Source organism: Terrapene carolina, unplaced genomic scaffold (assembly GCF_002925995.2).
Source record: "Terrapene carolina triunguis isolate 2854851 unplaced genomic scaffold, T_m_triunguis-2.0 Scaffold95, whole genome shotgun sequence".
In the NCBI taxonomy this organism is placed as follows: Eukaryota; Metazoa; Chordata; order Testudines; family Emydidae; genus Terrapene; species Terrapene triunguis.
The window spans coordinates 2,738,625-2,764,905 of NW_020664446.1; the positions used below are offsets into that span (position 1 = coordinate 2,738,625).

Consider the following 26,281-nt stretch of genomic DNA (forward strand, 5'->3'; position numbering starts at 1 on the left):
AGGCCCCATGTTGCGAAGAGCCTCCATCCAACATATGTTCATGTAACTCTGGGTATTGACCAGCAGAGGGTACTGGAGACAACGACACAATGGGAACAGTTACTGCTTCCACAGGACATCCAGCCTGTTGATCTGGGTGGCTGGGGACCCATACCCCCATTTATCACAGTCTGGGGAATGCGGCACACTGCCTGGTCAGCCTATAGTACGATTGTGAAAGATAGAAGGCCTGAGCAAACTACTTGTTTCTGTTTAAAGTATGTTAAAAATTAGTTTTTGAAAAACAAACGTATTGCTCACAAACTTGACACAAAGATAAAAGAACTACAACAATACTTACTTTGGCCACACAATTTTCAGTCTTCATAGCAGTGCTCGCTAGACATACTGTTTCTTGGTTTAAGCACAGTCTGGCACAGCTGTTGTAGGTCTGTGGAAAGATTTAAAAAATTCTGAATAGAGGCAAGCAATTTGCTGTAAGGCATCAGATATTTGGTGCAAGATACTCTGTGAAGCCATTCTACTACATTTCGGAATCACTTCTCTTTCCTAAATAAAGAGGAAAACAGGGCGAAATGAAGTTTCGAATCCCACTCAAACTAGTCTATAAAATAAATCTATGCAGGATGTGTGTGTGGGGGGGACAAAACATCCCCCCCCCAATCCTGCCTGAATATATTTTTATTTTTTAAGTACAGTAGAAGCTTAAAGTAAAGGAATGCAGCATCGCCTGGTTCACCCCGCTCTCCTTACAAGTCATAACACCAATATCTGTTGAGAGTGGCTGAGGTTAGCGTATGGATAGAATTCAGCAAGAAGGAGAAATTGAAAAACAAAACAAAACACGAATCTTTCCAAATGGCTCCGTGCTATGTGGACTAACACACTAGGTCTTTCAGCAGTGGGGGAGATAGGGTGGGGTGTCTAGATTCAAACTGGGACAAAGTCACAAGCAAACAGGCATTTGATGGCCTCAGACTAGTCCTTGCAGACATTTGCCCACATCATAAAACCACCACTTTGGCATGTTTAGCACTTCCCACTCAGGAGAGAGATCAGGATGAATAAACACATTATAAATCATGATTTAGATGCACTGACCTAACTGTCATGAGGAAATTTGGACAGCACTTGCTTGCTCTATGCATTGCTCCAGCCAGTGTTATTTGAACCTCATTTTAAAAGCATCAACATTCACTAAATTCAGTCCAAAACTTGGACTGAGAGGGAGAGGGAAAAAAGAGAGAGACATATAGACGCGTTGCTTCCCCATCGTTCGTGATTGAGCTTTTTTTTTTTTTTCTACTCACCTGGTTTTTCACTATTTTCTGTTGCATCTTGCATTTGCAGTGTTTTATACTTACATCTCCTCACTCTGATTTCCCCCCAATTTACAAATCCATTATTATGTATAGGAATACATGACAGAATGTATTACTAGGCACTGCATAAATTAAGTGCTGGGTACATATTAAAAGACAGTCCCTGACCCAATCTAAATAGACAACAATAAAAAAAAAAGGATTATTTCCCATTTACAGATGGGAACTAAGAGAGAGAGAGATTAAGTAATTTGCCCAGGTCCAAAGGAAGTCTGTGGCAGAACCAGGATTTGAACCCAGCTCTTGAGTCCTGGTCCAATCATCTCTCTTCCAAGCCTGCTGAACGAGCCTACTTTTCAGAAGTCAGCCTTAGAATAATATTCTACCCAATAACCACATTAATAACTATGGGGATGGGAAAGAACTGATTGTCTGAATACAAAATCAGCAACATTCCATTTTGAGTCCATGGAGCAGAATCTAAAAACTAGAACTGGCTCAGCAGGAAGGGTGACCTCTATCATAACCACATAGAACCATTAGTGAGGACGGCAGTGTATAAATAAAGACACTTATTCCAAAGCATTGCACAACTCCCATTATTTTTATTCACATTCAAGGGACAGGGACACTCAAGAGTTTCTAGTCCCAATGACTCCCTGTGGCCTTGGACAAGTCATCCAATTTCTCTGAATCTCAGCTTCCCCATCTATAAAATGGGGATAGTACTACATACCTCACAGGCCATTTTCACGGCACCTTGACAGCATAAAGCTCTATGTAAGTGCTAAATTATAAAACAGCCTGTCATAACTATAAAGGGAAGGGTGACAGCTCTCCTGTGTACAGTGCTATGGAATCCCTCCTAGCCAGAGACTCCAAATCCTTTTACCTGTAAAGGGTTAAAAAGCTCGGGTAACCTGGCTGACACCTGACCCTAAGGACCAATAAGGGGACAAGATACTTTCAAATCTTGTGGGGGGAAAGGCTTTTGTTTTGTGTCCTTTGTTTAGGGGGTTGTTCGCTCTTGGGACTGAGAGGGACCAGACATCAATCCAGGTTCTCCCCATCTTTCTAAACAAGTCTCTCCTATTTCAAACTTGTAAGTAAAAAGCCAGGCAAGGCGTCTTAGATTTACTTTGTTTTCTCAACTTGTAAATGTACCTTTTACCAAAGTGTTTATCTTTGTTTGCTGTACTTTGAACCTAAGACAGAGGGGGGTCCTCTGAGCTCTTTAAGTTTGATTACCCTGTAAAGTTATTTTCCATACTGATTTTACAGAGATGATTTTTACCTTTTTCTTTAATTAAAAGCCTTCTTTTTTTAAGAACCAGATTGATTTCTCCTTCTTTTAAGATCCAAGGGGGGTTTGGATCTGTGTTCACCAGGGAATTGGTGAAAGGTTTCTCAAGGCTTCCCAGGGAGGGAATTCTTGAGATGGTGGCAGCGGACCAGAGCTAAGCTGGTAAATAAGCTTAGGAGTCCTCATGCAGGCCCCTACATTTGTACCCTAAAGTTCAAAGTGGGGATACAGCCTTGACACAGCCATATAATTCCTCACCTTTCCACAAAAGATGAGAAAGAAAATGAAACTTCAAGGAGTGAGTATATAACTTCTTTGTTAAGGATGTGGAAATGCATTCAACTTGTGTAATGAATAAACATACTGCACCCTGGAGAAGGTATATACATGCTCGGCAGCATGCTCAACAAGGTCTCAGGCTAAAACTTTAAGAGTGATCTATGTATTCTTTTAAATCAACACAAAAAGTTTAAGACACTGAATCACTAGCAATGCACGCACTTACTTTGACAGTTTATGACACTGAATGACATTCATTCTCCCTTCACTTATTTACCCATGCCCAAGTTCAGAGCTCTATGTTTCAACTGAAACACATGATGACCTAGGAATGGGTTACCTAGGGAGGTGGTGGAATCTCCATCCTTAGAGGTTTTTAAGACCTGGCTTGACAAAGCCCTGGCTGGGATGATTTAGTTGGGGTTCGTCCTGCTTTGAGCAGAGAGAGTTGGACTAGATGACCTCCTGAGGTCTCTTCCAACCCTAATCTTCTATGATTCTCTATGATTCTATGACATCTGAAGTTGAGGGACTCTGGTATTACAGCTCTCTTCACTGTTTGAGGTGCCTGGGCGATCAGCTACTGTTCCAGGAGAAACAAAACCCTGAACCCGGGTCTTGAAAGATAAAAACCTTTTCAGCTCACTTTTAAAATTGGACCCTAGTAAGAACCTTTTCTAGTTTGAACCCACCCTGTTCAAGTCTCCCCTCACTTTGAGTCATGAGAAGAGGTTTCTTTGCATAGGGAGCACTTGGAAACGGTAGCCTGGTTCTATGCCAGAGGCATATAGCTTTGCGTTGGAGTGCTTTAATATGTTTTTATATTGCATATAAAGCATGCAAACATAAACCAGCTTGCTGAAAGCTACTCTCTTCGTGAAAGCCGGCTGTAATTCTGAACAAGTTTTCAATTTTCACACTGCTGCTAGGGTAAAACATTTTAAAGAGTTTAATTTTTACAGTGGCTTCACTGACATGGGATTATCTAACAAAGTAATGGCTAATCAATAGAGGGTTTAGTTGTCAGGTGAAACATATAACACACTAAAAGGGATTGATTGCCAGACTCCTCCTTATTTACTAGGAGGTATATATTTAAAATGACACAAACTTGTTACCAAGCTGCATTCCTTTAACCTTGCAAAAGCCGTTCGAGAAGAACGTTAAGCAGCCCTATAGCAAAACAAGCTCTAATGAAAAAAAAGTCTACAAATATATGGCAGCATCAAATCATGGCAGGAGCAGGAATGTGCTGCATTCATTCTTAGCCAAGGGCTTAAAATGCCACACAGATGCTAGACCATAGTTCACTAAACATATCTAATCTCACTCCATGAGTATCTTAGATTAGATTTTTCTAATGCTTATGTGACTGGGTCTGAGACTTCTGGCTTTTTAAAAAGAGAGCATGACCCCAGCGTAAAGGAGTGCAGATGTCAATGGAGGTTTGGATGAGCAAGGAATGCCAGATCGAAGTACTGAGCGCAAAGTGGAATTGTGTTCATAAGGATCTCAACCAGTAGAAAAGTCATTTCTTTGGCCATTTATCCAGAGAATCCCCAGTCTCTGAATGAAACTCCACTTTTTAATAGACACTACAACTCAGAAGTTCAATAAGATTTTTTTCAATCGTTAATAATTACATGATTGATCAGAGAACGCGAACACTAATAAAAACACACCAAAAAGACAAAACCCAGAGCCTTCCTCCGAGTCATTTTCAGAGCGCAGATTATTAAACTGCTTCTTTTTCAAACAAGGGCTTTTGTAGCTAAGCACAAATTGCCAAACAGTTAAAAAAAAGTTATTAGACTCTGAAGGATTCAGCAGAAGTGGGAAGTTATATAAACAAATCACTCCAGAAGATTTGGAAAGATCAGTTTCATCTCACTTACAGGGTCTTCGGAGACCTGCATTAATTATCCTTAAGGTCTTTCACATGGACTATCTAAAATAAATGCAAATTTATTTATTTATTTCAAATGAGGTGCTCCTCCTGAAAGTATTAAATAATGTCTACAAATTTAAATGCATTTTTATAAATAGGTAATTAAAGAAACAGAAGACTAAAATTAAGTCAAGCTGCAAAACATTACCCAGAATCCATTGTGGAGGTTTTTTTTTTTTTAAAGCACATTTAAGACTACATTTTTGCTATCAAAAGCCCACTGTGCTGGGGGAGGGGGGTCTCTGTGGGAAGTCATAAGACAAAATATAGGATAGCCAAACAAAAAACTAGAACATTTGCAAGACTGTCCCTAAAGCGTAGTTTGTCATATTGCAATTACACCTTGCCTAGTGCAAAGCCAGAGTCCTTAATATTGCCGCTAGAGGGAAGAAGTGTCTCAACACAGGGTAGACAGGGAATGGGTTTTCTTGAGCAATTACCATAACAAAGCTCCTGTGGCTGCATGTACCTTCTAATTACTCACTACAATTAAAATGACTAACCCATAACAAACAGCAAATAAATAAATAAACCCCACCCTGCCTGTTCTCAGAATCTTCATTAAATCTTATACTGTTTTCCTCATCTATCAAAGTAGGAAAAAAGGGTATGTCACAATGTCCAAGCACCACAGGGCTATTCAACGGAGTAAAAGCATTTAAACAAAAACAAAAACAAAGAGCCAGGAAAACGGGATGTCTTGTGACAAAGAAAAGAAATGTCGTGGTATTTAGCCATCTGGTAGCGGTTTGAAAACAAATTGTCCTCAAAAGAGCAGAAATACAGTACATCTTCTCTCAGTTCACTGGCTTATGAATCAGGATTTTTGTTTTTTAAATATAGACAAACTAATGTTGGACTTCTGTGCGGCTGCTACTTTCATTCCCTCTTGTCCAACTGTGCAAAGATAACCATATGCCCATCCCAACCGCAGCAGGTTATTCTAACTTGTTTGCTGCCCCTCTGGGTAGGGCTTTTCCGTGCCATTGTTCAAAATCCCTCTGGATTTATTTATTTATTATTCTGACAACTACTTGCTGATCTTAAAAGGTTTAAATCCTTCATTTGATCAGGCTCATCATTAAGAGAAGATGGCAGCCAAGTGATTTTTCTTTCCATTGACAATTTGTGACATTTCTCCAGCAGCGCGCAAGGTGTTGAAAACCTGGCAGCTGTTACCTCCTGGGATGAAGCTCCTTTTTTATCCTCCCATGACAGTTTAACTCAATGGGTCAGCACCTTTAAAGGCTGCAAAGTATCACTGAAGTGGATGGAGGCTTGAATTACTGTTCCCTCCCTAATCAATGTAAACCCTCGCTGCAGGTGAAACTCTTCATCTATAGAGGTGCATGGGGGAGGAAAATGTAATGCCCTGAGCCAGATGGTTTTCATCTTGTTTTTTAAAGAAGAAAGGAACAAGCTAACAAGGGGACAGCTACTTTGTTAGCTTCTTGGCCTCTCTCATGGCTTTGGATCCCCAGGGTTCCAGCCATACAAGAGAGAGAATACAGAAAAACGTAAACACTTAAAGAAATATAACTAGGGGGCTGGCAACATGCTGCTTTCAAAGAGCTGAGCGAGCCCTGTTCAGTGCTTTATTTATCACTGCCCACGTTCTTCGGATGGTAAGTGGACACAAACACAAAGGGCAGGGGGAGTAGACAACACTTGCAATTTACTCAATTACAGAGGAATGCAGAAATGCAGCAAGGCTGACAGCTCCTATTAGCACTAATGTTGGAAGAACCAAGTGGCTTTGATGCCACAAGGCAACCTTTTCATTTTAACTTGGACTTCAGCACAAACATGGTCTTCACCAACACCTTATAATGCTTTATGCAAATGAAAGGCATTTTAGTTTTGCCACCGTTACAGGATGAAAGAAAGCAGTTTTTATAGACTACGAAGTATTTCTATTACTTTGACAAAGCTTTTCACCCTGCGACTTTTTCCTAACATTCGTAATAGTGAGAGATGAACTCAGTATGACACTATAAAATTAACATCACTCCTCCCCCTGCCCCGTCCACTCTCTAGAAGAAGGAAAATTTGAACTACAAAATAGCTTGTCTAGATTAAGGCTAGGTCTACACTACAGCGGGGGGTCGACCTAAGATACGCAACTTCAGCTACGTGAATAGCGTAGCTGAAGTGGCGTATTTTAGGTCGACTTACCTGGCTGTGAGGACGGCGGCAAGTCGACCGCTGCCGCGCCGCCGTCGACTCCGCTACCGCCTCTTGCTGCGGTGGATTTCCGGAGTCGACGGTAGAGCCATCAGGGATCGATTTTATCGCGTCTTCACTAGACGCGGTAAGTCGATCCCCGATAGATCGATTGCTACCCGCCAGATCGGCAGGTAGTGAAGACGTAGCCTAAGAGAGGACGCTGCATCACCAGTAGCACCTGTATGCTTCCCTTTATAACAATCAGTAAGTAGCTGAGACAAGGGACTAAGCACTGCACATCAGAGATTCATTTGGCAAGACGTCCCAAAAAGGAAAGCCACAGAGTAAAAACAAAGGTGTCCGATTGCAGCTATCCCCTGTCTTCCCATTCCCTTGCTCTTCTTTTGTTTGCCTTCCCTTGTTGTGCTTTGTCTACATTTCGACTTCAAGCTCTTCAGGTCGGGGACCATTCCTGCTTTACCTTCTGAATAGCCTAGAGTATGCTTTAGGGGGTGCTGCCCCCATTTACAAAAAAAAAATCATCTCAAATCCACGAGACTGAACTGCAGTAATATTCTATGCTGCGAAGCCGAAGGGGAAAGTTTTTGAAACTGCAGAGGGACTTGGGGAGTAGGCGGGCAGGCAAGGTCTTCTTGACTTCCATCTGGAAGATGATGGAGTCCGGAGTCTGGTTTGCAGCACGACATACATGACAGCAATCCCGCTGCCATCAGCACTTCCCCACAAGGCACCTTTGACACAGTTTTCCCTGCACAAGCCCGCCCACAGAAGGAATCATGGCAGCAAAAGGCACTTCATTATTACTCCATTCAAGAGAAGGAGGGGAGGTTTTTAAAACAACCTGCATTGTGCCTGTCTTTTTTAAAGAACAGTGGGGTAATCAAGTTCAGGGCAGCCCTGGACAGCTGCCCTGTGACCTACTCATGTTGACCCCCACTATTCATCACTTTCCTTAGGACTATGAGGGCAAGCTCCCGGGGAGTGACCACCACAATAGACAGATACAAGCCAACAATAATATGGTTCCTGCAAAAAAACCAGATGGCACTGCAATAAATTTACAAATCTGCATTCATGGCTCTGTTTAAAACACCCAGAAGCTAAAAGGCTTGAGGGGCCCCCAGAGAGCTTCACAGTTTCTAAAGGCCAGTTCTCTCCCCAAGACTATTGAGCTCATGTTCTTCACAAATGAAGAATGGAGATGTAGCCCTTAAAATAACAAATGCCTGACCTAATCAATCTAGCATTTGGGTCTAACACTAAATGATAGGCACCGAAAACTAATTATGTTTTTTGGCAAGGAGGTTGAATTAAAATGGAAACACACAGGTTAAAAAGGCACTGAAGCATTTGTGAGTCTTTTTGAAAAGGCTGCATGCGCACACACATACAAACGCACACGGCTTGAAACAGGAACTTGATTCAATAACTCATGCATTTATTTTTAAAATGAATCAGATTAGTCCCATGTGTGACCTGCCGGTCCATCTGTATGTGCTGGACTTAATGGGCACTCTTCTCACGCTTGCTTCAGTTTGAAGTATGAGAGAGATAAATTTAGTTTAATTTTCAACAGATCAAGCTATCCATTTTCCAAATGGACCATCTGGATCAGCCTATTAAAATTAATTTATAACTTTGCAGTGTGAAAATTCGTTTGTTAGCGTAAATAAAGTTGCCAAAAACTTTTGCCACTTGTCATTGTTTTTCTGAGGGCTGTTTTTCTACCTTGACTTTCACTTTACAGCTCAACATTTTATCTGATCATATCAAACAGCTGTCAAAAATAGAACCTTCACATCCTTGCTTCAGAGCGCTGCACAGCTCTCATTTTTTTTGTAATGTTCTTGCCAACAATAGCTTTGATCCCCCACATTGTTTTCTCTCCTGTTCTAATCCCCAGACCTTCTTCCATGCTGCTCACCATGGATGGAAAGCCCTCCCAGCCCCAGTATGTTAGGCGTCCAAACTACACTCATTCAACTCCCTAACTTCTCACAAAGTCCATTTCAGTCAACCAGAAAATGTCATTTCTTCTAGTAGGAAAGTCCACAGGGCTGAATCAAATGGTCTTCAGCCTATGTACAGCTCTGGAAGCAGAACAAGATCTTTAACATTTTTCTGACTGGCCTGGAAGAAAACACAAAATCATCCTTGATAAAGTTTGTACGTGACAAAAAATTTCAGGGAGTGATAAATAATGAAGAGGATAGGTCACGGATTCCAAGAGATCTGAATCGCTTGGTAAACTGGGCACAAACAATATTTGTTTAAATATGGTTAAATGTCAATATATACATCTAGGAATGAGGAATATAGGCCAAGCGTACAGGGCAGGGGACTATTCTGGGAAACAATGACTCTGAAAAAGATTTAGGTGTCACGGTGGATAGTTAGAGAACATGAGCTGCCAGTGCCATGCTGTGGCCAAAATGGCTAATGCGATCCAGGGATGCATAAACAAGGGAATCTTGAGTAGGAGTAGAGAGGTTATTCTTACCTCTATATTTGGCACTGGTCAGACCAATGCTGGATTAGTGTGTCCAGTTCTGGTGCCCACAATTCAAGAAGGAAGTTGATAAATTGGAGAGGGTTCAGAGAAGAGCCACAAGAATGATTAAAGGATTGGAAAACCTGCCTTATCCTGAGATACTCACAGAGCTTAATCTATTTATTTTAACAAAGTGAAAGTTATGGGGTGACTTGATCACAGTCTATAAGTACCTAGGTGGGGAACGAATATTTACTAATGGGCTCTTCAATCTAGCAGAGAAAGGTCTAATATGTTCCAGTGGCTGGAAGTTGAAGCTAGACAAATTCAGACTGGAAATAAGGGGTAAATATTTAACAGTGAACCTTGGTCTACATTTGGGGGGCGGGGAGGGGGAGGAAGAGAGGGAATCGATCTAAGTTATGCAACTTCAGCTACTTACCGTGGTGAGTCAACTGCTGCCGCTCTCCCGTCGAATCTGCCTGTGCCTCTCGCGGCGCTGGAGTACAGGAGTCGAAGGGAGAGCGCTTGGGGGTTGATTTATCGCATCTAGACTAGATGTGATAAATCGATCCCCGCTGGATTGATCGCTGCCCGCCGATCTGGCAGGTAGTGTTGTAGACATACCCTGAGAGTAGTTAGCCATTGGAACAATTTACCAAGGGTCATGGTGGATTCTCTATCACTGACAATTTTAAAATCAAGATTGGATGTTTTTCTAAAAGACCTGCTCTAGGAATTACTTTGGGGAAGTTCTCTGGCCTGTGTCAGACGAGGTGATCACAAGGGTCTCTTTTGGCCTTGGAGTCTATGAATCTGACCATCACAGGGCCCCAGCCCCAAAAGAGCCTGACAGCCTGAGATAACTTTCAAAGCAAAGGCTGTGCTTCAGTATAACAAAAAATCAGAGCAGTCAAGTGTAAAGCAATGGAGCAACTCACTTAAACTTATCTACTGCAGGGCACATAAAGACTACACCACCAATGAAACTGACCAATGAATCTGAGCCATGATCTAAAACAGGGGTCGGCAATCTTTCAGAAGTGGTGTGCCGAGTCTTCATTTATTCACTCTAATTTAAGGTTTCGCGTGCCAGTAATACATTTTAATGTTTTTAGAAGGTCTCTTTCTATACGTCTATAATATATAACTAAACTATAGTTGTATGTAAAGTAAATAAGGTTTTTAAAATGTTTAAGAAGCTTCATTTAAAATTAAATTAAAATGTAGAGCCCACCCCGGACCCGTGGCCAGGACCTGGGCAGTGTGAGTGCCACTGAAAATCAGCACGCGTGCCATAGGTTGCCTACCCCTGATCTAAAACTAAGTCATCATGAGGGGGTTGGATTTGTGGATATTCCTATCAGAAGACACGAAATTCTCAAGCTTGGATAATTTTTCCTAGTCTTCTATGTAGGAAGGTCCATAGATCACAACAACGGAATTTTATCAGCAGTGTCTCCATGGAGGGAAAGAAAAAAATAAAACTATATACAAACAATAATGACAGAGTTAATTTCTTTTCACTGGGGTACTACTACTGTATGCCATACTTTTGGCTAAACGTTGCTTTAGCTAATTTACAGACCCAATCTGTAGTGTTTTGCGAAGATGAAGGGGGATGAAAGACCAACTGGCTACTTTGCTTCTCTCCTCGTGTAAGGCATAAGATGTTTCCACCCACAAACCAAACCATCATTGCCCCTTATTCAGTGTGCCCTAATACTGGAGGACAGAATAAAACACATGGCTATGCATGCCTCTGACATGCTGCACCTAGATTTGGAAACCTCTGACAGTTTCTTGCCCTTCTCTATCAGGAGAGAAAGATTAGTGCATTTCAATTCCCCAAACTTGCAGGATGACAGAGTCCTACACACATCTAAGGCGTTACAGCACTTTTCTAACACATGCAAAAGCTGCCACCAGGCCAAGAAGGAAGGAAGAAGTTTGGAAATGCTGGCTTCCAAAAGTGAAGTGAAGGGCTCTGCAATGGGATAATCATATTAGGATATGTGGACACACTGCCTTGAGATAGAGAAGATAAGAAGCCCCCTTTGGAGTGCCTTGAGATAGAGAAGATAAGAAGCCCCCTTTGGAGACAACCTTCTAGGTAGATTTCAATGTCTCCACTTGCAATTTTGGTTTGCTGATGCATTTTTTCAGGAATTTTAGATTCTGAATAGCCTTATCCCTTCTTGAGCCGTTTGGGAACTAGAACAATGGCGTCAGAGCCAGTCCTCTCTCTGATGGAGGGACTCATTCTACTGACCTTATCTACAGGAGGTACTTGATGGTTGCTCTTATGTTGGCTCCTGTTGGTGTTGCTGGAGGTTAGGAGAACCATCAATGTGTGTTTGAGATACTTGATCAGTTCTAACAACTATTCTTCCTCAACAAAGTCAAGGACCCATTTGTCTTATAAGGAGGGAAGACAGTTCTGTGCTAACTGGAGAAGCTTACAGCTAATCTTGCTTTCATGCTGGATTGGTCTGAGTTGGAATCATGCCGATTTCTTGGCATACGCCAAGGCAGAGAAATCATCATTGCATTCCTCCCACCCCACACCATGCTATTGTTCCATGTTCTGCTGCTGTATGCACTGACTCGTTGGCTGTATGTAGAAGACAAGGAACCACAAGGAGAGTGACATGCTTTGTAGGAAGCCATGGAATCTTTATTGCTTGGCTGCAGTCTTCTTCCCCTTTTCTAATGAGTCAGCAGGATACAGAAGATGCAGAGGTCCCCATTAACATATTTAATGGTAGGACGTTTTCCAGATGAGTGAATCTTTTCCTCTCTCTTCTTTCTGGGCTTGCTCAGCATGCTTATGCACCTTGCGGAAGCAGCAGGAAGGCCTAGAAAAGCCCGTGCTCAGCTGAAGAAGCAGAACTAAACCAGGAGGCTCTCTGGTGGGGTCCCACAACTCTGCCTACGACAGACAGTTCTGGCTCTGACCCCAAAGCTGCAAGATGGCTGAAGATCAATTGCTAGGATCTGTGGACTCTCCCTCATAGAAAATATGTTGCCTAACATTATGTAAGGGCAGCAGGTTAGGGAACGAGAAAGTTAGGAAAGCTGGGGGAGGGGGCACGCAACATTGTAATCGGACATCCCTTCTGGGGATCCCACTATACCTTGTATTATCTCTATCTTTTAGATCATAGGCTTCTCACAGCAGGACTGTGCATCATGTACATCACAGATTATATCACTGACACTTTGCATGGCTGGATCTTGAGCTATAAGACAAGCATTCTTTTCCCCTGAACTGTGGGGAAAAAAATAAGTACTTTTGCAATAAAATCTTATTTTTCCTTTGACAGGATTATTGAAGGGATTGATGCCTAGGTATCTATACTGTACCTACTACTGTTGTATTAAAGAACCTAACACATATTATAAAATTGACCATAGGGGCACATAGCCAGTTTACAAATTTATGTCCTCCTTTCTCAGCCAGGATGGGGGAACCGCTGAAATGGGTCTTTTGATGGTGCTAGGCAAGTAAACTTTTTTGGGTGGGGTGGTGGGAGGAAAAATTTGCTCTCTTTAAAGGATATTGACGCATTTATTTGTTGAACACCAGGGTGCTCAGTGATGTACAATACATACAGGAAGATACACTCCCTGCTGCGTAGAGCTTAATTTAAATTAAGATGGTAAGGAATCTGTTTTAATATAGAGAAGGGATCAGAAGAAATGTTAAAACTTTTGCGGGCTGCGGGGGCAGAGCAGATCTATAAGGACTCATCTTAAACTTTTCGAGGGAAATTAAAGCAGCTCTGCTTTTAGGTTATCAGTCTGGACAATGGCTCTAAGAAAGCCTACCTTCTAGGTATGGTAATTCTTTGTAAAGCACCTTGAGATTCTTGGATACAAGGTATTGTAGAAAGGCCTAAATGAGACAGAGGGAGTACTACAGACCAAGGCTGGAGAGTTTCCCAATGATTAGCAAGTAAGCAAAACTCAGATACAAAGTCCCAGCTGATGTGGCTATACTTGCTCAGAAATGGATATCTCTGTTCGTATTCACCAAAGCCCAACACGTCTGATTTTCCCACATACAATGCTACTTGCCTTCTCCCACTCAGGAGAATGAGAAAGGACTTTCAGGCTCGAGCTTGACAAGTGCTCCAGAAAAAAGTCAGGAACCTAAGCTCAGACTCTAGTTTCCCAAAGTGTTTTAAGATTCAAACTGTTACGAAGTTTTATTGTATTTTTAAGAGACCAGTTGCATACCTGTCTAAGTGAATTCTTCTCTGGGATGATCTTCCTAGGGGGCTCGTCATTATTACAGCCTTCTCGCTCTGAGGAATTCTGTGAAAGAAAGCAAGCTTTAATTCAGTTCTTATCCCCAATATTATTCTGTGGGAGGAAAGGAAACTGAATATTTGCAAGCTACACAAGCTAGATTTTATACATACATGAAAAAGCTAGCCTCGGGTGTAAGCCAACTGGCTTGTTAGGACGAAGACAGAATTTTTCTTATTCTTGATCAATAATGCACCATTCGATAGGTATAGTGGAGAAGTTTGTGTTTGTTTAGGACTTTCCTCTAAAACTGCCAGTACTGACCACTGTTGGAGGTAGGATGCCGAGCAGGTGACTTGATGGCCTGATCTAATATACCACCGCTTATGTCCCTGAACTCCCTACAGTGACTCGTTTTCAAAAGATTCTATTTTATAAAGAGTAAACGTAACTAATAAATTTCAACTGTCCCCCTATATTCCAGTATCTTCATATTAGCAGGAATACTGGCTGATTGCACAGGAGTTTAGTGAGTTACCAACATTCAGATCTGTCTGGCCCACCTCTAAATTGTGGTGAACCAGATCATCACATTCCGTTATATCAGTGATAGCACCATTCCTGCTATGCCTCTGAGTGTCTTTTTTTTTTTGGTGTGCGCGCTCTATCTCCCACTCTCTCCAGAAAAGCCGACTAGGATCCTGCACTATTACCACCACCACCTATCTGGGACTATAGGGTGTTGAGGAGGAAGGGCGAGTCATAAGAGGCTGCTCCAGAAATGCTCCTCAGCTGATGATGGGCTCAGAAAACTAGGCTGGAGACCTCTGCCCTCTTCACACTATGGTTTAAGCTACGGATTCCTTGTCTGGGAACAGTGCTATTGCTTATCTAAGGACAGAGGCTTTCTTTGGGACACATTCAGCAAACAATTAACTGGAAAAAAAAAAAAACCATCCTGTCCACATTGGCCAGGGAAGCAATACTAAAACACAGTGGTTGCTATCACAATTTCAACAACCATGTTGATAGGCTAAGGATAGACTGTGTTGTTTGGAGGACTTCTGTACACACATCTAAAGTCAGTGTTGAACACCACAGTAGTAATAGCCTTTAGGTCACAAACCCCTGCATTCAATACCTCGGAGACTAGTCAGTTTATAAAGGCATAAGGGAAAGTTTTACTAGGGAGAGCTAGGCCAGTAACAGGAAGAGTTTCTGGCTATAGCAGATGGGATCAGGATAGGATTTTAAGGTGGAAGTTGCATCCCCTTTATGATCATCACCTCCCAGAATCCTCCTCACCCATCAGTGCTCCTAACATATCCAGATCCCCCTTAGAGCTAGCTCCCAACCCCAAATTTCAGTCACTGGCTGGAGCATCTGTCAGTCAAGGAAGAGCTGGTACACCACAAGCAGTGTGGTCGAGTGGGGACTGTAGAGAGGAAGCAGATTGCAGGAAGCCATCAGTGGAGCAGTGTGTTTGGGTGCCTGCAGCAGGTGCTGTGTGATCAGCAAGGGTCTAGGTAGGTTACAGCTTCTAGTTTCATTGAAGGAGAAGAGAGCGGGAAGACGGCAAGGACATGAGCAAAGTTTGCTGACAGATGGAAGAGAAGGAAAAAAACCTCAAGGTAAACTGGTCCTGAGGATCCGGAGTAAATCAAGATCTGCAGACAAACTACTGAGCTTTACAATCCTAAACAGGCCTGATCACTCAGTAAAACAACCCAAATCTTTGAGAAGTTTTCACACAGGGCCTCAGCTAGGAGACAGTTATTTGTTAAGTCTGGTTTAGAGAGGGCTGTGAATGCCCAGGTTAAACCTGTACAAATGTGAAAAGGAAATTAAGATGCATCTTTGCACAAACTGCTCTGTACTCATCTGCACAGTTTAATAACGCAAGTAGGGATTTCAATTTTGGTACTTCTGAAAACAGATTAATTGCTAGAGATACAGGATTTTGAAGTAATTCCAGGAACTGGTTTTCTTATCTATTTTAAAGATGCATTTTGAATATTCAATCCCCCTTCCCACAATAGCTTCAAAAATCCTATTTTTCCTCAAGTTGTATGTTTTAGAAAATGGTTATTAAAAGTGAAATCTCATCTTCCCCATGCCTCTCAAACTGCCTTTCAATGTCATTGAGGTTAAAACAATGTCAAAAGCCAGGCAATTCAATGCGGAGGTGAAAAAACAGCCTTTAGTCTGAAATTTCTTGTTATCACAACGTGTCACAAGTTTTCCAGTTTCTTTTTCTTTAAACTAAAGATCTAATTTTAAAAGCGAGCAGAAGACCTTTTTGCATTCATTATCTTTATAGGTGGCAAGGCTACGAGGTTGGCTGAACAAAGACCAGACAAAGACTGCCAAGTGCATATGGTGGTTCACAGCTTGGCGTCTCACCATTCTACAGTACCCACACAGCAGCTCCAATAGCAGACTATTAAAGAGGAGCGCTGCTCATGCACTTTTGTCGGCAAGTAAGTTACGCTTGGTGAAGACAGAATGACTGGAAAGCATTACACTTAAGAAACAAAGCACAGATGTTTCCAACTCCCGCTTATTTCTCAGGAATAGGAAAAATCACCATTCCAGGTGTACTACAAGCCTCCAAATAGTTCAGAAATAGTCATACCTGCATTCAAGTGAATTCCACTTGATAGACCAATGCCCAGTATTAGTCACCATTCAGCTTTCCAGTGGTAAAGTTAGACTAATATACCAGTGACAAGAAAACTACATCTGTACGTGTGTCTCATTGCTGAACAATGCAAGGGAAGTCTGCTCCCCTGTTTGAGGACCAGAATTTTAAGTTTGCTACAGCATGATGAGTGATGCTTCCAGCCATGAGGGAGGATGACAAAAGGCTATCAAAAAGGTGTTTTGCAATCATAGCTCTAGAATGTGGCATTTGATGCTCATATATTAAGATGGTGCATGCATCAGAAATGTCAAAGGTTTGCAGGAACTGCAACTGATGTGTAGCAAAGACAAGATGGAATCTGCTAGGGCGAAGGGGTGGGGACAGAATCAGCAAACCGAAAGGTAGGTCACGGCTGAAAACCCAAACAACTTCTTGAATTGGGGCAAATTCTGAAATCCCATTTCCTCTAAGTGTCAGTGCCTTTCTTGGCTACCATCCTTACCAAAACCAGATAGGGCAAGAGAATGCTTGTGCTGGAATGCATGGAGCATCTTCTACAAAGTAGGACTAGCTTGCGTTTTTGCATCGTTCATTGTGCAAGTCCCACAAAGCATTAAGTGGTTAAGTTTCCCATCCCCCCCACCCCTGAGATTATCACCTCTATTTACCCAGATCGAGAAGATAGAGACCACAGGTTTTACACAAGGTCACACAGAATGTCAGTGGCAATGCTGGGAATAGAAACTGGGAATCCTGATTCCCAAACCTCTGCTTTAGTCGTTAGTCCTCCCCTCTAGCCTTCTCCTCTGAGGCCCACATGAAGGGTATTTGCCTTTCATAGTTTATCTGCCCTAAAATGGTAACTGTCTATTACAAGAGACCCTTTCCAAATACAATTTAGATTTAAGACTTCAGCCTGTAACTAACAGGATATAATTCCACAGCATGTTATCATCCCAATAACCACCACAAACTTGTTTCATTATTTGACTCTCCACATGAAGTCCACACTATCTCAAACACGCCCTGTGTTATACGGCACACAGTCCGTAGGCTAAAGTGTCTGACGTGTGATGACATGCAGTATTTTCTGTATATAACCCATGAAAGCAATACTGGGATTCAGCTGTAATAGACGGATGAATGCACTCGGGCTACCAACTGCACAGGGCTACCTTTAGTACTGCCTTAATCCTCATGGTGGAAATCAGGAACCTGCCAACTGGGCAGTTCTTTTGATGGTGTGTTGCCCAACGCTAATTATAAAACAGTACAAATGCAGTCTTCTTCCACATGTGGGGAGGTGGGGCTGGGGGAGAACTGTGTGTCTATGTAAAGAGCACAACTATTTTTTATGCTTTCAAATTCTTAATCCTGTTTGGAGCTGTCAGTGGGGGTTAATGGAAGCCTTGGATAGGAGAATTCCAATCTGGTTGGCAGATGGATAGGTTGGTTATAGCTGCATAACTATGTCTTGCCTGCAGGCACAATTCAGAACACTGTTAAAGCAATATAAAGTCTCTGTCAAGCTGAACCATTTGGATCAGTAGCAAGGAGAAATAATAATAAAAAAAAAGGAGTTCATTTCTGGGCCTTGCACGTTTATGCTAGTATGCAGAAACTGATTAATTGTCATCGTGTGCTGGTCTGCTATACCTCAGATTTCTACTTCTGGAGTAGATTTTGCATGCTAATGTAATCATTCTCCCTCTTGAGACATTAGCAAATAATCAAATGAAAAACAGGATCATAATTTACTGAGATTCGGGCAATTCTCTATGCAAATTTGACTTGTTATTGCTGCTGCCTCGTTAATCTGAATGCCTTTGACAAACTCCTTTGATTTATGAACTCATGACAACTCCAATGTGTATATATTTTGCTAGATTGACATTATCATTAAGAGTGGGTGGACTGAGCTAACATGAATGGCTGATTTTATTCGCTGGTGTCTGCTGCTCAACAGCTGAGCATCTACTTCTCACAAGCCCCTGAGCGCCAGGCTCTTCCCATCTACCCAACCATTCATCATCTCGATGTTAATTGGCCCAGGCTTTAAGCAAATTTTCAACACGATTTAAAGGCACGATGACACTGATTACTGACCCTCTGCCATACGGTGCCTATTGATTAACCTGACAGAGATGATGTGCTTGAGGGAAACTAGGTGTGCGTGGACCTCAGGGGGGGAAAATGTATTGTTTATGCAGGCAAAACACTTGTCATTATCCCAAAGGCCAGAATTTGTGCAGCACTGGCCCTTAAAACAAACTATTGCTTTAATATCTGCATCCAATACAGAAAGCACTTGCTTGCTCTGCAAAAAATATTATAAATGCATTGTTATGTGCCAGTCTATATTTTAATAGAGCTCTCAGACAAATAGATCCCTTCCAATCAATTAACACTTGTTCTAGCCAATGTGAGTGTACACATATTTGTTGAAATGCAAAGCTAAAGCTGGGTGGGTTGTTAATGACATAAGCATATCCATTGCAAGGGAGTGAGGGCTTGTCTTGTCTTTACTACTGCGCTAAATCGGTGCCATTGCGATCGGTGCAGCAGCATCGATTTAGCGGGTCTGGTGAAAGTGTGATAAGTTGATGGGAGAGCGCTCTTCTGTCGACATAATTAACCCACCTCAACGAGAGGTGGGAGCTATACACCGCGTTAAGTCAATGTAAGTTACGTCGCTCAGTGGGATGGCTTTTTACACTTCTGAATAACATAACTTACGTCGACTAAAGCGGCAGTGTAGACAAGGCCTGAGTCTTCTTGGGCACATCCGTTCCATTAGTAAAGAATGGAAGCACCGTGTCCAACCTGAGATGAGATTAGTTGCTAGTCCAAGAACAACCTGGATGTCAAATTTAGCTGTCCAGATATTTTTGTAGCCATCTTTATACATTTTTAACATTAAGCAGTGAGATGTTTTATTTTCCCTCCCTCCAGAACAAGCTCCTCAGAGGATCCTCCACTTTGAACTCGTAGGTAAAGCTGCGTGTGTCACGGAAGTAACGGATTCCGTGACTTTCTGTGACTTTTGAAGCAGCCGGCGTGGCTGGCTCAGGGGCTGCCTGAACACTCCTGGCAGGGGCAGCGCGCAAAGCCCCCCTGGCCTTCCCTCCCCTTAGGACAGGGGTGGCCAACCTGTGGCTCAGGAGCCACATGTGGCTCTTCAGAAGTTAATATGTGGCTCCTTGTAAAGGCACCGAGTCCGGGGCTAACGCTACAGGTGTCAACTTTCCAGTGTGCCGGGGAGTGCTCACTGCTCGACCCCTGGCTCTGCCACAGGCCCGGCCCCCACTCCACCCCTTCTCATACCCTCCCCTGAGCCTGCCATGCCCTCGCTCCTCCCCCTCCCCCCCAGAGCCTCCTGCTCGCCACGAAACAGCTGATCGGGAGGTGCGAGGAGGGGGGGGAAGAAGGCGCTGATCGGCGGGGCTGCCAGTGGGTGGGAGGCGTTGGAAGCGAGGGGGTGGGGAAGCTTATGGGGGGCTGATGACGTATTACTGTGGCTCTTTGGTAAATTCTAGCTCCTTCTGAAAGTGAAAGCTGACCTCGTGTGTCTGGTTCCTTATAAAGGTCATCAAACAGTAGTTGAGTCCCACTAAAGCACGTTGGGGAATGTGCATACTTAGCCATGGGTACTCTTATCCAATCACCGGACACTGCACTTGGGTTAATCAAGAGGGACCACTTTAACAAGGTGAATACATCAGCATTCTGTCTGCTGATTGGTGTAATTTACAAGGAAAATGAAGAAGATGACCCATTTTCCCACCCAGCTCCAGGTTATATTTGCCAGTCAGTGCATATTGTTTTCTGTTCAAATTCAGGCCAGCAGCTCGCCTGGCAGACAGGAAGTTTCACTTGTTCAATCTGGATTTTTGGTTGTCCCACGATGGCAGAAAATAGGATTTTTCCTAGTTTGCATCAGCCTGTGGGAATAGATGAAGTGATGGAAGAGATGGAAAAACTGGCCTGAAATATTTTGTGCCTCTGCCAGCCAGAATATGGATTTAAAAAGAGGGAGGAAGAGGAATAAGTGATAGCAAAGGCCCTACATTCCCTTTCCAATAACCTTTGTAAGTGATAGATGAGTCCAAGAGCATTGTTATTGTTAAGGGACTGTCAGCATCCTGATTTTATAAATGCTGTGTGTCAATTTATAAACATCTCAGCCATTTCAAACAGTGCTAGGATGAAACCTGGCACAGCCATCCTCAGACTGCAAGCAATATTTTAGTTTTAAAATTATAGCCTGAACACCGTTTAACACATTTAGAGCTATTCCTGAGTGGCACAACATGCTCAGATTCACGCTTATTTGACTAGTTACTACCCCATGTAAAGCAAGTCCTTAAAGTGAACTAAGTTACCGTGAGGAAAACAAGTATGAAAAGGGCAAGTTTAAAAGTCATACCCTCTACATGCTCAGTAAATAAAACAAACAACTGCAACACACAGGGAGATCTACAACAGTGAAAATGCAGAGGTACGGATTATACCTCAACCATCTTTGGCATATGCAGCTCTGAACATTCATTGCTACGAGATCCTCTTTGAAGACACTGTAAATTGCAGTATGTAGGCACAAGGGGGTGACTTAAGCATGGAATGACTGAATTACGTTTCCTTGCTCTTGAAAGTTTAAAGTTAAGTGGTATTTTTGCAAGGGGTTTATGTTTAATTATTAGAAGGAAGGAGATATAGGGAGGAGAAGTGGGATGAGGGGGGCAAATTGATGCTTTCATTCCCCTCTTTTGCAACCATTAATGTCAGAGAGAAAGACACAAGTTAAGCTGGCTCAGAGTCAGGTGTTTGATTTCTTAGACTGTTCAGGACAAGGACAGTTTGTGTATCTGTACAGCACCTAGGACAACAGGGCCCTGATCCATGACTGGGAAGGGTCCCTTAGATGCTATCATAATACAAACAATTTTTCCATCAAAGGTTTGAGCAATTTAGCAATTTTTAATATCGATCTCATAGAACTAGAAGGGACCTTGAAAGGTCATCGAGTCCAGTCCCCTGCCTTCACAGCAGGACCAAGTACCGTCCCTGACAGATTTTTGCCCCAGATCCCTAAATGGCCCCCCCTCAAGGACTGAACTCACAACCCTGGGTTTAGCAGGCCAATGCTCAAACCACTGAGCTATTCCTCCCACCCAATTAAAGGTAGGAAAGTATAAATAGAGTTCAGCCTGCACTTATAATACATTCCATATACAAAATTACCAAAAAAATTTGATACAATTCTACCCCCAAATACCCAGAAGTAGACTTTATATATGTTTTCCTTGCCTTGTATTCAACCCAATAAATGCCAGATTAGAATGAATGTCTTCCCACAGCAACATGGCATATCAAAACTTCGAGAAATTAAGGAGAATTTTCAGACCAAGTTATTCTTTTAATTAAATGAGTTATAAATTTATTAGAAAGATGAAGGTAAAGTTGTGGGATGTCTTAAAACTACCAGCAGAATAGAGAATTTGATGCAACACATAGATCTTTAAAAGCCAGTGCAAATATTTATCAAAGATATTATGAAACAATGAAATAGTTTCAACAATATTAAGTTTGTTTTAACATAAACAGGGATCCAGGTGGTGGGAACACACTATTCATGGGAATTTAAATAGCTAGCTTCGCTTAACCATAAATTTCTCAAAACAGAGAGTAAAAATATGGCTAATGAGAACACTCTTTCCATGTTCCCTGGGAAGCAGCTTCACATTTCTGTTGTATGAATTTAAGAGAGTCAACAGTGGCAAATTTGTTTTTAATATTCAAGCCTTCAAGCCAATTGGCCGAAGGCCCTTTATATTCCAATTTTTGTTGGTGCCTTATTTACACAAGCATTACATCCGGACAGCCTTTGAATATAATTTTACGTGGATTAAGGAAAGAACATTTGCTTCTGCTAATCAGGACATCTGGTTATTTTTGTAACTCCCAGACATCTGCATTAGGCAGCGCTACTTCCCCATTCTTCATAACAAGGTTAGAGCAAAAGAAACCTTAAGGGTTCATGTTGACACCCCCTGCTCAGCCAGGGTCTGCTTTAGAATCTCTTTCCTGAATGATAAAATCAATTAGTACCTTGGCAGGTGTAAGTGTGGTATTTACAGTTTGCATTTTGTATTTCAAGTTTTCTATGGTACATCAAGACAATCTACATCTTTTTAGGATCCAACAACCCATTTTTCCAAAGGGCACATGTACCTACGTGTGTAATGCTGATTCAATTCATGCTAGCAATAACATAGGGTAAACTTCTGAAGACCAGACAAGTGAACTTATCAAGGACTGGCCTTGAGGGTATTTTTGTACTATGCAGTCATCCTCTGCTTTGGTCAGTCTCACTCCAATGTCTTATTCTGTGCACTGGCCTCCCCTTCCCTCCCCCAACAAGCCAGCTTTGTCCCCACTCCCTAGGACAAGCTTAACGATTTCTCTGATCTTTCAAATTTCTGTTAATATGTCCCACCATCGATTTCAGCTTTAGTTAATCTGTCTTTAAGATTGGAAAATATTGCCACGCACAATTCATGGAGGCAGATTTATCAAGAAACAGAAGCACTTCAAAAGGGAAGGGGGAATCAAATGATTTGGCTCTGTTCCTCACTGGTTTGCTTTACTGCATTCCTTCATTTGATGAACACAAAAATGCATTTTTAACACTGAATTTCAGCATGTGAAAACACCAAATTTTAGGATCAGTCACTTTCATTCTGTTGGTTTTTTTTTTAAATATGAATCAAAGCTTTTACTAGTGCTTATCTATTCTTGAACCAGCTGCTTTCTTGATTTTCCCCACACGGGGGGAAAAATATCACAGTCAGACATTAAAGATTGTGCACACAAGCTAACATCCCAAAGAGGTGTCAAAAACATATTTCTAGTACTAACAAGAGTTAGCAAGAGCCAACAGGTCTGGGGAGAGGGGTTTTTTTTTTGAACTTTTTATTTATTAAAATTCTCTAGACACAGGTTAACTTTCTTTGCTCAATATTTATTATGGCTTCATCTGCATGGGAACTGCAAGTGCTTTGATAAATGGACTGTAAGGTTGGCTAGTTTCACAGTAGAGTCTGAGTCCTTTGCTGAAGCACTACTTTCTAAGGATATGTCTACACTTAAAACACTACAGTAACTCTACACTACAACAACTCTACACTTAAAACACCACAGCAGTGCTTCAGGTAGACTTTTACTACAGCAATAGGAGGGGTTCTCTCATCGCTGTAGGAAATCCACCTCCATGAGAGGCGGTAGTTTCCGTTCACCTAGTGCTGTCTAAATGGGGACTTAGATCGGCTTAAGGACATTGCTCAGAGGTGTGGATTTTTCACACCCCTGAGTGATGTAACTAGGTTGATCTATTTTTCTAATGTAGACCAGCACTAACTTCTTACAGCAAAACCCCTCAGCAAGGAAAAATAGAGCCTCACTTGTCCCAATACTAAAAGTCCTGTCACACCATGATTGTCTCCGGCCTTTTTTATTTTGATTTTAGTCTCCCCACTCCCAGTTCTCCCAAAAATAGAGACAAAAATGCTGCTACTAGTCATCATCTCTTCTCCTCAAACCCTTTGGCTGGCTTCTTAAATCCAAAACCATGAGCTTCAAAAGCTCATCATCCTCACCATACACCCCTCAGTAATCTTACCCCTTCTTTTAGTCTCTGCTCTGATTTTCTCCCCGGATGCTCAACTTCACACCTTCATTCATGTTGTCCCCTGAAACAGAGAAGTGACTTGCCCAAGGCTGCAGTGCAAGCTAGTGGTGGGAAAGGTACAAAGCCCCAAACACCTGACTCCCAGGCACTGCTCTAACCATTAGACCACATTCCTTCCTGGAAATATTTGATTAAATAAAAGTGGTTCTCTACTCTAAATGTACTTCCTTCCCAGTAATAACCAAGAGTAACGAAGTTATATTTGCTAAGATGGACATAAGAGGCCCATCCAACCTTGGAGTATGGGTCAAACTTAGCTAACTTCTAGTACATTATTATGTATTCATTTCTACACACTACCAACGACAAACTCATTGTAAAGATGCAGGTGTCTAAATGTGCCTCAGTCTTCTGAGCAACATCAAACAACTAATGTACCCCTTCTAATGAAACAATGGAAAATGAGGGTGCAGGACTAGAGATCGGCTGTATAATGTCTGGCTAGCCAATATTATTGTGCTGGAACAATGGCTGCAACACAAGGAGCAAAGCCCATGGGCTATTCTGATGCTTTGACGTAACAAAATATGCACGAAATAATGAAACACCCCTACAGAACACTTTTAAATTAAAAACCCTGCTACTGGGTTCTGCCATAAAAAAATCCAACATTGAAACAGCACTCTCTTGAGGGGGCGTTCAAAGATGCAATTGCACATCTCGCTTCCCTGACTGGGGACGAAGAGTTGCCACTGCTGCAGTGACTATAAAATGAGGTGAGTAATAGAGCAACCAAAGAATGAAGGGTAAGGGCGTGTGTATGTAATAGCTCATATTCAGATACCTTGGGGCTAGTTTCTAAAGGAAATTATACAGCTCTAGGCCACTGGCTATTGAGATCCACTATTCACAGCCTTTTGCTAGGACATGAATGGCTTATTAAACCTACAACATATCTGTTTTAGTTAACTTCTTGGTGGGGAGGGGGCCAGGAAACAAAATGTACTTAAATGCTGTTTTTTTTTTTTCCCAGGCTGAATGCCTTTCATCCAATAAGACATTCAAAGCAGTGACCCAGCAAATGGATTGAAAAAGCAATCTTCCGTCTCAGTGCCACATTATCATTCCTATTCAGTATTCTTGGTGAGATATCTCAATCAGCTGGATGTGTGTGTAAGTGACAGCGCAGCCCATTGCTGGGTTAATTAAACATTTGACTTTAACACCCTCCCCATCATTAAGCAAATAAAAACAGATAATTCAAACTGCACTTCATCCGCAGGGTACACAACACACATGTCAAAATTAAGAGAGTCCAAGGCCCCTGGGGAGTTCTACTCGGGAGGTAATCAGTTTAAATCTTATCTGGTTTATCAATTATTCTATTGATTAAAGTGGGGTGATTATACAAAACTCCTTTTTGCCACATGGGATAGATGTCAGCAGAGCAGCACAATGCAGGGAGGCTCAAAACTGAGTTAAAAGAGATGGACAGATGTATAAGAGTTGATTAGTACATGCTGGGGATCTGCAGATGGAAGAACTGATTCTTTGTTTTAGGCAAGTGAACTGAAGTGCTCCTCATCACTTTCCTTAGCTAATGTAAAAACAGATTTATACACTGAAAGTTCAACACGTTTTCTAGGGCTGTAAACAGAAGACCGCGTGCCTGGTATTTGGAAACATGTTTCATAGATGCACGTCCTAAATATATTCTACAGCCATGTTCGGCTAACTTGGACAAACCTTGATCCAATCTGGCTGCATCAGTCCTTCCACAACTTCTCTATTGCACATAGGTACTGACACAGCACCCCCGCTATCCCCATCCTTTGTTCCCCCTACACAACTCTGTCCACGCACCACAGGCTCTTCAGAGTAACCTCTTCTAATTCCTAGCAGCTTTCTAAGCAGAAAAATGCCAAGTTCTTCCTCTACCATCCTCCCCGCATTGTTTTGTTGCAGCCTTGATTCTGTCTTATCTAAATTGGATGGTAAGCTCTCGGGCCCAGGGCCTTGCCTACAGCGGGGTGCCTACCACATCTCTGGGTGGTGAAAAAATAAAACGCAAACCCCACAGCCATCTAGAACAGAACAATTTAAACCATGCCATGTAGAGACAGAAGAGAACACATCCCTTTCATTCCCACTGACTCTCCCAAAATA

At 42.2% G+C, this 26,281-nt stretch overlaps 1 protein-coding gene across 9 annotated transcripts in view; it reads right to left on the reverse strand.

The window, feature by feature from the left end:
- Positions 1-26,281, reverse strand: part of BTRC (beta-transducin repeat containing E3 ubiquitin protein ligase) — a 158,898-nt gene that overhangs the window by 80,175 nt on the left and 52,442 nt on the right. For 7 of the 9 annotated variants that reach the window (XM_026650887.1, XM_026650881.1, XM_026650883.1 and 4 more), the window contains 2 exons: positions 13,773-13,850; positions 341-430 (listed from right to left, as the gene is read on the reverse strand). In XM_026650887.1, coding sequence (XP_026506672.1) covers positions 341-430; positions 13,773-13,850 — 168 coding nt within the window. The remainder of the gene's footprint in view (positions 1-340; positions 431-13,772; positions 13,851-26,281) is intronic. The other 2 variants (XM_026650888.1, XM_026650882.1) reach the window with 1 other exon arrangement.